At 37.7% G+C, this 11,680-nt stretch overlaps 1 protein-coding gene across 5 annotated transcripts; it reads right to left on the reverse strand.

Annotated features, from left to right (window-relative positions):
• Window positions 1–607: 607 nt before the first annotated feature.
• On the reverse strand, window positions 608–11,331 carry GMNN (geminin DNA replication inhibitor). 5 transcript variants are annotated; one of them, XM_069563799.1, is made up of 7 exons: window positions 11,139–11,331; window positions 9,113–9,170; window positions 6,614–6,691; window positions 5,848–5,995; window positions 2,777–2,859; window positions 2,359–2,469; window positions 608–1,054 (listed from the first exon to the last, which is right to left on the reverse strand). In XM_069563799.1, exons 2-7 carry the CDS (start codon window positions 9,161–9,163, stop codon window positions 965–967), a joined length of 561 nt encoding a protein of 186 aa, XP_069419900.1. In that variant the 5' UTR covers window positions 9,164–9,170; window positions 11,139–11,331; the 3' UTR covers window positions 608–964. The 5 variants fall into 5 exon arrangements, with proteins under 5 accessions (XP_069419900.1, XP_069419899.1, XP_069419895.1 ...); XM_069563798.1 differs by having other exon boundaries at window positions 9,113–9,188; window positions 11,139–11,317; XM_069563794.1 differs by having other exon boundaries at window positions 9,074–9,188; window positions 11,139–11,317.
• Between the last annotated feature and the right edge of the window lie 349 nt (window positions 11,332–11,680).

Here is an 11,680-nt window from a genome sequence, read left to right on the forward strand (position 1 = left end):
GAAGTTCTAGAAGAATAACATGCCTCAAGTAATCCTTAAAAGCTTGATATTGCTCTTTATTGTCAGTTTACACAAAGTTGCTTGTATGCTATCCACAGAACTTAATCCCAATGCTGTATACTTCTCAATTTCCCTTTTGTACTTTTCTTCCTACAAAACATCCTTCATTTCACCCTCTTACTTCAATATACACACTTTGTCTACACCACTATGTGAAATGTGTGAACAGAAAGTTTCAGAACCCTGTTATTCCTGCGTTTCTTTATCTGCTCCACCCTCTGCTTTTCTAGGCCACCAGCACCCCCCAGCATTTTACCCAGCCAAGAAGAGCAGGATCCTACCAGCCTGCTGAGCCTTCCCGTGGCTAATCAGACTCACCTGGGGAGTTTTGGGACCTTTAGATGTTCACACTTCTACTTGGTCCTATTACCGGGCCTTGGGGTCTGGAAATCAAATATCCCTCCAGTGAGCTTGAGATGCAACCAGGTTTAAAAGGGAAAACCTCAGCTATCTCAGTCTAAAGGGGGAGAAGTCATTTTCCCTTGTTTTCTTCCAAGCTAGTTAGCAGAACAGAAAGGAAACAAAACAAAAAGCACAGAAATAGACAAATTTTCTACACAGACTTTATATTTCATTCTTCCAAGATACACACAGAACTCAACAGATTGAAGTTTATTTATCATATACACAAGTCATGTCTGACAACTGAGAAAATGCTATTTACACAAAACACCATAGATTAAAAATACATAGTATTTGTATTTTAATACAATAATAGGGTTCCAGGATACAAACAAGAAAGTTTGATAACAAATTTTCATTATAAAGTTATTTGCACTGCTACAAAGAACTACAGTGGAGGTAAACTTCGGCAGTTACTGAATTTCATGTACTCGGTTTTACATCTGTAGAGGAAGAGATGACTTCTTCAGCACATGTACCACCAATTTCTGAGTCTTCTACTTCACTCAGTATCCTCAGCAGTTGCCTGTTCAGGATCAAATTCCTGACTATACGGTGAATCAAGGTTGTCCAGAGGTTCATGACTCAGCCTCTTTTAAAGAATAAACCAATAATTTCTTTTAAAAACTTTGCAATCAATTATTACTATGCTGATATAAGGAACCCTCACTGTTGTAATGAGGTTTCATTTCATAATGTCTCTCCTAAATTCACTTACAAGCAGTGTTATATCGAAGTGCTAACCATATTAGATCCTATTTCTGCAAAGTCAGTGTTTACAAATTTGCTTATTTTTAAGTACTGAGATGCTTTCAGAATACAATCCAAACCAGTACTTCTCAAACTACAGTAAAGGACCAGGTTTCCCATCTGCTTTGGACCAATACTCGTGCAGCAGTTAAGAGAGCTACTACAGTGCTTCCAAACGAAAACTTTATTCTGTCATGGTGCTAAAATGTAAGGCAGAAATTCAGTACAGGAAAAGTTTTGATTTGAAAAACTTCCTAACCACAAGATGATTTTTTGCAGACATGAATAAATTTAAGACCTAGTTTGTAAGACAGGTAAAGTTAATAGTCATAAGGTTAATACTTATAAACACATTGCTAACTGCTAAGTCACTTCAGTTGTGTTCAACTCTGTGTGACCCCACAGACGGCAGCCCAACAGGCTCCCCTGTCCCTGGGATTCTCCAGGCAAGAACACTAGAGTGGGTTGCCATTTCCTTCTCCTATAAACACATTAGTTACTTCCAAACTTTAAAAAAAGTCAGATAAGATGACCAAGGCTATTCAGTACACCAGTTATTAATACCAGTTTTGGAAGTGCCCATCATGTTTCATTGGCATTATAGTTAAAAACTGTGTATGTCTGTGTGAATATATATGTATGTATAACTGATTCACTCTGCTGTATACCCGAAACTAACACAACACTATAAATCAATCATACTCCAATAAAATTTTTTTAAAAAGCCTGTCTGAAAATTTGACACCTGTGAAATATAATAAATTCCCTATATTTTTCAGATATAATTCCTTTTTATATTTCTACAAGAAAACAGGTATTCTTTTGTTTCATAATAAACAATAGCATCTAACAGTTATTGGGTTCTCACTATATACAGGCAGTTCTCTCAATTTTCTCCCTATTATAATTCATTATTCTCATAGGAAGCCTAGAAAGCAGGCACTATTACTCCCATTTTATAGATGAGGAAAACGGAGCCCTGACAGGATGAACAACCTGCTTAACTCTAACTTAATGGTGCCAGGCAGGGGGCTAGGACTCAAACCGGGAGATCTGATCCTAGAGCCCAAACACTTTCTGATCACACTACCTGGACTTGATAGGAAAACAGACGGCTCTGAGCCAGGAGAAGGCTAAGACACCCACCTGTATCATCTCTGCCATATACTGAACATGTTCTGCTACTTCTGCCAGTTCCTTATTCTCCTCCTTCAGGCGGGCAATTTCATCGTCCTTTTGTTCAATCTCTTTATGAAGCTATGCGACATAAATCAAAATAGTTCAGTATCTCACAGATTTGCAACTATCTTTATTGCAAAGATAAACCAAATTATCTGCCTCCAAATATACAACTGACAGACACATTTAGGGTAAAGTTCCTAACAAAGGTGCTGTCCTTGGCTCTCAACACAATAGGCTTCTTTTTGTGTAACAGTTCTGCCTAATTCAACTTTTATTAGGCCAACATTACATCTGGTTTATATTGCTCTAGTAAAATATCTTAGACAGAAGAAAAGTGATCCCAGAATGTTTAAAAATGTCACAAATTATATACAGTACATACTTTCTCATTTTCCTTAAGTGCCTCATAGAGAGCCTTCCTCCGTTTTTCCGCCACTTCTTTCCAATAGTGAGGGGATGGATTTTCTAAAATAAATGAATGTTTTACAGTGTAACTTTGGAAATCATTACTGTTTATATATACTGCTGTAAAAACCCAGTAACTTTTTGTCTACTAAAAAAAAATTTACAGTCTTTCAGTACTTAGTAATACCATTTGTAAAAAAGATTAAAGTTAGAAAGCCAAATCAGTTGTTTCTCTTATTTTTCCCGACGTTTTGAAGATTTTCAATGTTTCAAAACAATTCCAACACAAGTACAATACACATATAACTTTCCCGTAGACTGGTAAAGGTTGTTTGCTGCATTTGCTATGTGTCGTCCCATTTTTTTTAAACAGTGACATTTGTGAAAAGTCCAGATCAGTTATTTTTACATTGCCCTTAAATTTAGATTTGTCCATTTTGATTATTAGGTTCAAGCTATACATGTTGGCAAGGACACTGTGTAAATACCTTGTATCCTTCCCAGTGTAACACTGAAGAAGAACACACGAATCTGTCACAATCCTAGATATTATATTCAATTGTTTAAGATGATTTCTCCCTTGTACACTTTTTTCCTTCAATAACAAGTAAATGATCTATGGAGTAAATTTTTCAGTCTGTGGTGTTAATATCCAGTTCCCTAACAACCTTTCATCCAGTTTTAGCTCCTAATATTTCTTAAATCTATTGTTTCTATGGTGGATGAAAAAGTAGTGATTTTCCATTTATGTAGTTCCTTCTACATTCAGTAGTTGGTGTTATTCAGTCAAAGAACATCCCCTACCTCAATTCAGAAGAAAATTACCAGAAGGGATTCATGTACTCTTTTCTAATTCAGTGTATTATAATCCATTCTTGTCATCATTCAAACTTTCCCTAACTTAGCCAAGGGGATCCCTTCCGTAAAGCAGTCTCCTTATCTGTTTAACCTCTGTATCAGTTGTTGATTTTCTAACACAAGAGATTTCTTGTGTTTTCTAACACAAGAGATTACAAACTCACTCTATAGTGAGCTTGCCCCAGTGCTGGAAGCAGCCATTTCTCTAGGGAGCTTTGGCGGAGAATACTGTTTACAAACCAAGAACTGGATGTGATTTGGCTTCTTGTTATTTAGGTGCCATTGTTTCTGGGCTCTTTCACTGGCAGAGGTAGTTTAAAAAAAAAAAAAATCAGTTCATAGCAACACTCCCAATTCCAGTTCCACAACAGAGTTCTTCCTTTCCTTCCCCATTACATATTGTATCTCCCTTCACCATACCATGAACCCAAGCATGTCAACATATTACCCATTTGCTCAATCCTAAAATATACTCAAATTTCCCCCATAACTGCTACTATAGCAATACCACTAACAGCAAAAATTAAATTCAAGATGTCTTTGTAGTTCTTTTAGTCCTCACAGTATATCCCACTGAGGGTGTATAGTCAAGAGTTCTGTGTTCAAGTTACATGGATTAATTTTTTTCTATGTGGTTCAGTTCAGTTGCTCAGTCATGTCCAACTCTTTGCAACCTCATGAATCGCAGCACTCCAGGCCTCCCTGTCCATCACCAACTCCCGGAGTTCACTCAGACTCACGTCCATCGAGTCAGTGATGCCATCCAGCCATCTCATCCTCTGTCGTCCCCTTCTCCTCCTGCCCCCAATCCCTCCCAGCATCAGAGTCTTTTCCAATGAGTCAACTCTTCGCATGAGGTGGCCAAAGTACTGGAGTTTCAGCTTTAGCATCAGTCCTTCCAAAGAAATCCCAGGGCTGATCTCCTTCAGAATGGACTGTTTGGATCTCCTTGCAGTCCAAGGGACTCTCAAGAGTCTTCTCCAACACCACAGTTCAAAAGCATCAATTCTTTGGCACTCAGCCTTCTTCACAGTCCAACTCTCACATCTATACATGACCACAGGAAAAACCACAGCCTAGACTAGACAGACCTTAGTCAGCAAAGTAATGTCTCTGCTTTTGAATATGCTATCTAGGTTGGTCATTAACTTTTCTTCCAAGGAGTAAGCGTCTTTTAATTTCATGGCTGCAATCACCATCTGCAGTGATTCTGGAGCCCCCCCCAAAATAAAGTCTGACACTGTTTCCACTGTTTCTCCATCTATTTCACATGGAGTGATGGGACCGGATGCCATGATCTTCATTTTCTGAATGTTGAGCTTTAGGCCAACTTTTTCACTCTCCTCTTTTACTTTCATTATGATAGCAATATGACATACAGTTGAGTTGTTTATTTCCATATTTAACTTTAGTTATTACTTCCTATCAATCTTCATTAATTTTAGCCAAATCAGATGAATGTCACAAATCCTGTTGCTTATATTATTACTAGAACTTCTTATTTGTATGAAATCAACCTTTCTTAATTTTGCCTAAAAAACTCACTATCTTATTTTTTCCCCCACTGTCATGCAGGCAACTCAAAATGAGCCCAAATACCACTTTAATCTTGGGTAAGATCATTAACTTCTCTAGGTCTCAAATTTTTTCCTCAGTAATAATATCCAATGACTCATTATTAGAATAGAAGTAATCACCTTCCATAATACTTATACAACATCACTAGCTTCCTTTTCTGAATTCTACTGCCATTCCATTAAAACCAGTAATTATCACAGGCACATGCTTCTCACTCATCCTGACTCCTCTTATTGTTCCTATTGTTCCTTTATAGCATTCTCCTGGTGTCTTTTCTTCAAGCTCCTCTCCACAAATTCATTCTCTAGACACTTTTCTTCTGAAGAGACTATTTCTAAGTCTTACGTGTCCCATATCAAAGCTGCCATATTATTCACTATCCTTTCCTTTAATATTTCACCTATATATGGATCTTACCAAACCATAGTACCTGTCCAAATTTACATTTTATATATTTCCAACCATAAATTTTAAATTATCAAAAACATTAAAGCAAAATATTTTAACAGATTAAAAAGCTGTAGGCAGAATTCATAACAACAAATAATATTTACCCTTATTATAATATAAGTTTTTAAGATAAAAGCTGCATATATACATAGTTTTTTGTACCTGTGATCATAAGATCAAATGCTTCTTGGCTGACTCCTCCAAGAGTTTTACTTTTACTACGTTCTTGGTCAGTAACAACTCCAGAGCTGGAAGTCTTAGATATTAACTGGTCATTCCAATGTTTCTGTTTGGACAAGCCTTTAACCAACTATAATGAAAATATGTACATCAGTCATTTTGTTTAATGAACAAGAAAGCTGAATAGCTTTCTCTTTTGAATTAAAACTAAGGCTTTCATTGTTTTGATATCTTTGGCTCTTCTAAAAAATTATAGATTCAAAACTCTACAAAAATGTATCATCATATTTTAGGAATTTTATTTACAGTAATTATTTTAGATTAGACTTGGGTCTAAGGCTTAGCCAAATTCATTTTCATCACTTAAATAATTCAGTACCACAGGAAGGCATGATTTTCAACCCATACAAGTCTAGAAACCCTCATCCATGATTTCATTATTTACATACAGGGGTAAATGATTGAATCTAACATTTTATTCTTAAAAAGGAGAAAGAAATCAAACATTATGCCTATAGGTTGACTCATAATTTATTATCCCAGTTCTACTACAGATATTCATACCAACTTTCAACTTCCTAAACTGAAATTAAAACAAAAACCACTTCTGTGGGGAATATATAATTGTTATCCCTAAATTATTTCCCAATTTCAATGATTTAGGTATTTCTGACCAAGTAAGTCTTTGAAATGTTTTTAATGTAAGTGCAGGATCATCTGTACCCCATTCTAGCTCAACAATACACACCTCATTTTCTCTTCCAACTAGAGATCCAGCCGTAGAAGGCTGAATCATCTTCAGAGTTCTTCTTGGAACAGGACTACACTGAAAGTCAACATAAAAATTATCTGGTTACTAAGTTACTATATGGACTGCTACTATCTCAATCTTACTGTAATTTACAAAAAACAAAACAACCCAAAGGACACTAATGTTTGATATGGTATAAAATTTTATAAAAATTACATATGGTTTGATCAACTAGCAAATTTATTATTTCCCTAAAATTCTAATAAAGTTTGAAGAAATTCTAAAAATAAATCATATTACTCAAACTTGACACAAATAAGTCATTCTTCTCCCATTTCAATATATGTTCTTGCTACAGTCATAGTCATTTGTTTAGTTAAAACAGAAATACAACATTTTTAAGTTCTAATACTTCATATATGATGAAATTCCAGAATACCAGAAATATCTGTATTCCGTCTTATAAAAAAAGGATCTTCCACACAGAAACTAGAAATGTACCAAATATCATTACATTTACGGCAGAAACCCACAAAAGGGGTAAATTGGAGGAAAGGGTCAATTATTTACATTGCAAAATATTTCTCTCCCCTAATCAAAAGGATTCCTCTCAGGCTTTCTTTAAATTGTGAATATCCCCTAACATATTTATAATGAATTCACCAGAAGAATATAATTTTAATAACATTACACATGTAAAGACCTGCTTCTCCCTCTCAACCTTTACCTGAGTGTAGAAGCAGTTTGCTTCAAGACCATTCATCAGCAGACAGCAAAAATGTCAGTGTCTGAGGCATACTAGAATTCCAAAATGCCCAAGCTATTGTTTCGGAAAAAAATTGCCTTCCTTGTAATATGTAAATACCTTCCTGTATATTTCCTGATCTAAAAGATCTCTCCACTAAATTTGCAAAAAATCATTAGTTCTACTGCCACCATGGGATAGCAAACAATAGTGAATACTCAAACAAAGTTAGTAAGAACATGACACCAAAGCAGCGTGAGAAAGTTACTGCTGCCACACTGCACTTCACAGGACCAGAGCTCACCTTTCCCACGGTAAAGTTTCTACTGCTGATTATTATCTCACTATTGAACTGAAGAACAAACGCTGGCTACTGTGAGAACAAATATTACACCAACATTTCAGATACAGTTTAGATTAGTCAACAGTCTCCAGACAAACAGAAGAAAATATAACTTTGAAACCTGTTAATAATAGGAAATGTTAATTTATTTAAACGCTTGCTACTAAGATAAATGACTGAAATACTGAATGACCATTTCCAAGATTTAACTTTCACAACTGTAAGCTTTATAGCCCACCCAAATGTAATATTGCTATTATCATTTTAGTCATACAGATCTTGCATTAGAATAAGCTCTTTACAGCCAGAAAGGTTCTCATATATTAATGAGTCTTAATCTTTTTAGAAAACAATTTTATATTCTGCAAACCACCTCAGAAAACAGTAACAACAAAACAAGCACACACATAGCATTTTGTGTATGACTGGCAAGGAATCCACGAACTCCTAAAATATACTCTTACAGACTAGCTTCAGTCCAACTTGCTCATTTCACAGATGAGTAAACTGAGGTGGAGATGGTGAATAACTCACCACCCAACATCACAGTTTTGGAGGCAGAACCAAACAGAACCCAGGTCCTTTTATATCTCAGATAGTTGTACTATAGCTACTAAATATTCAACTTCTCTTTAAATGTTAGACTCTGCTGGAAAACTGAACTGAACTGAAATACTGATAATTGCTGAAAATGGGGGAAGTAAATTGAGATTAAATTACTATTTTTTAATATTTTTCCTAATAAAAAGTTTAAACACACACATACAAAGCACAATTGGGAGATGTTATTACCCTTTATGGAAGATGATGGAATCAAATTCACATATTATAGTACAAACTATTATTCAAGAAAAATAATGTAAGGAAGATATGAAGGCAAGGTAATAATGCAAAATGTCTCTGTGATCAAAGATCTAATTTGAATATACACACAAAGGATTTTAATAAAATCATCTCGTGAAATGTAGTAAGAGTAAAAACAAAGGAATAAAAAGTCTTGTATATAGAAAACCCAAAAGAATTTACTAAAAAAAACTATTACAACTAATAAACAAGTTCAGCAAGGTTGAAAGAAATAAGATCAAGATACAAAAGTCAATTGCATCACCAAAAATTTAATTAAGGAAATGATTCCAGCTACAATAGTATTAATAAGAACGAAATACTTAGACCTAAATAAATGGAAAAACATCCTAGGAAAAACATCCTATGTACTTGGATCACAAAACTTAATATTCAACCATAATTCATTTTTAAATAGTCCTCTATTGTTACTTGCCCTCAGACTCAAAATTTAGTTAAGTCAAGGTTCATAGAAATTATAGCCAAGTTACATTTGACAAAATTATGTCAAAAAACATCTACCTACCTGCTTTCTACAACAGCTGAAAGTGACTGCATCACATACCTTTACATTCTCCTGGAGTCCTTCTTGTTTCTGCTTCATGTTGTGACTCATTACACACCTGACGAAGAACAGAAGACTAGCAATTCAAAAACAGAATAATCTGCATCAGAAAGTGAAATTCAGTTTTTTGTTCAAACTACAATCGTAAAAATAAAAATTAAAAAATCATAACGATAAAAAAGATGGAATCTTTTCTCACTGTACCCAAACAGCCCTGTCAATGACAAGTGACTAAAGCTAATGACTCTTAATATCCCTACTTTATACATACCCACACACACAAAGTAATTCTGACTGGTAAAATTCTGTTACAGATGAGAAAATATGTATTCTAAGCAAATTTACAAAATATGATGGTGTTCTGGATTAAATGCAGGTCTCCCAAAGATCTGAAAAATGGTCAGTAGGAAAAGTTAAACACAGACATTCAGGTATATCAGGTCAAGAACAGCATCCTAACTTTGCTGTTTCAAAGGCAGATTTAAGCTATAACAAACTTGGCTCTGGTAACAAGCAATAACTTAATACTTAGTTTCTAATCAAATAAGATTATGCATTTCCATGTGTAGGGAATGTTTAACCACCATTAACTGAGGTACTGATGGATGCAAAGAAGAGGGAGGAGACAAAGGGCTCTGCAATCTTATTAACCAGAACACTGGGCTCCACTCACTCCAAACCCAAATGTGAACTCCTCAGCCATCTCTCTTCTCTCATCTGTCTCTCATACAGATCTCACTGATTTCTGTAGCTGTGCCTTTCTTTACTCTAAACTTTGACTATGACCCATCCCATGTGAATACATTTTATGCTGTGCACCAGCACACACAAATGCAATCAAAAAAGCTTAGGAAAGAAAGTCTAATGCTGTGAGGCATCCTATTTTCTAGTCTGTTTAATGTTAATCACATGCTGGTCCGGCTGAGCCAGGACAGTGGTGTTCAAATTGCCGGTCACAGCCTGGGATTCCAAAATCACTTAGTGGGTGTTTAAAACATCAAAGTGTATGACATAGGAGGAATAAATACTGCTTCCTGAAGGTTCTAATTTAGCTGAGGAATGCGACCTAAATTGCGATGTAAAAAATGTGATTTAGTACACGTCATGGTTTAAAGAGCTGAAAGCCACGGGTCAAACCTAACTCGTCACTTGCTTGAACTCTTCACTAACTCTTCACTTGAGTGTAATGATACACTCCCCCCGACATCCTTACTTTTTATTATCTAGTTATTTTAGATTGAAAACCCTGGCATAGGACTGAGTCCAAGGAAATATTGATAAACTGATGAAACCAAGTGTCACCACGTTCATTTTTTCTTTAAATGAGCAGGCCCAGGATTCAGGGATCTTCTCCCATGAGCCTAGTTAGCGGACCATCATGGAGGCTCAGTGGTAAAGAAACAGTCTGTCAATGCAGGAGACGCGGGTTCGATCCCTGGGTTGGGAAGATCTCCTTGGAGAAGGAAATGGCAACGCACTCCAGTATTCTCGCCTGGGAGATCCCATGGACAGAGGAGCCTGGCAGGCTACAGTCGCGGAGTTGGACGTGACTTAGCGACTAGACAGCAACAATGGATTTCCACCAGTTCAAGAGGACGGAACATGTTCCTCTTAACCAGGTACACTCACACTGATGCCCTCACACCAACCAGCTGCACAGAAACCGCCCCGAGACCCCGCCAATTTGTCCTCGGGACAGAGACCCAGAAGCCAAAGAGGAGACAGAAGGTTCAGCGCGCCGAGGCCCTCCAACCCATGGGCGTGCCTGGGGACGGCGCCCGCCAGCCAATAGCGAGCGCGGACGGGAAAGCGCGCCAAAACTGACCTAACTAATGGGACGGGGTCCAGTCTCACCTCCCCCCGCCCCCACCCCCATGCCGCGACCGTTCAATTGCCTCTTCACCCCGACCCCGACAGTGGCCAAGCAGTCAACAGAGGAGTATGCGACTTCTGGCTAGCAGCAGCCCAAAAAGGCCTCATCTAGCAACCCCTGCGGACCCCCTCCAGCCACCCCTCTCACACTTACCGGATTGAAGCGTGCAGTCCTCGTAGCGAACTCAGGAAGTTGTGACCGCCGCTTCTCGTGCGGGGTTCACAGCCAACCCACGTTTGGACCAGCAGCCGCTGCAGTGCGGGCGCGCACTGCTGTGGAAACACTGAATCTCTTCCCGCCGGCCCTGGGCGATCACGTAACCGCCTGACGCTAGGCGTAGGGCGGAGCTATCGGAATCCGACGAATCGCCCCTCGCCCCTGCCCGTTTCGGCTCCGCCCCTTCCTGCGCCTGCGTGGTGGGCGGGGTGTGTAGTTGGGCCCGGATGGGTTCTAGATCCCGGCTTATGTTCTGCAGTCCCAACTTCCATTCAAAGTGAATGCTTTTTTTTTTTTTTCCGCCCCCGCTAGATGTAAACACCGAAAGAAGTATTGTATGTGTAGTACGTCTTAATTTTTCTAAAAATCCTTGTCCCGCGGCCCCCTTATTGTATTAAGAGCTTTCCTATTTTGCCTTATTTACGTTGACTGAATTGTGGTTCCCTGTGGCTCAGTTGGTAAAGAATCCGCCAGCAATG

Source organism: Ovis canadensis, chromosome 20 (genome assembly GCF_042477335.2).
Source record: "Ovis canadensis isolate MfBH-ARS-UI-01 breed Bighorn chromosome 20, ARS-UI_OviCan_v2, whole genome shotgun sequence".
NCBI lineage: Eukaryota > Metazoa > Chordata > Mammalia > Artiodactyla > Bovidae > Ovis > Ovis canadensis.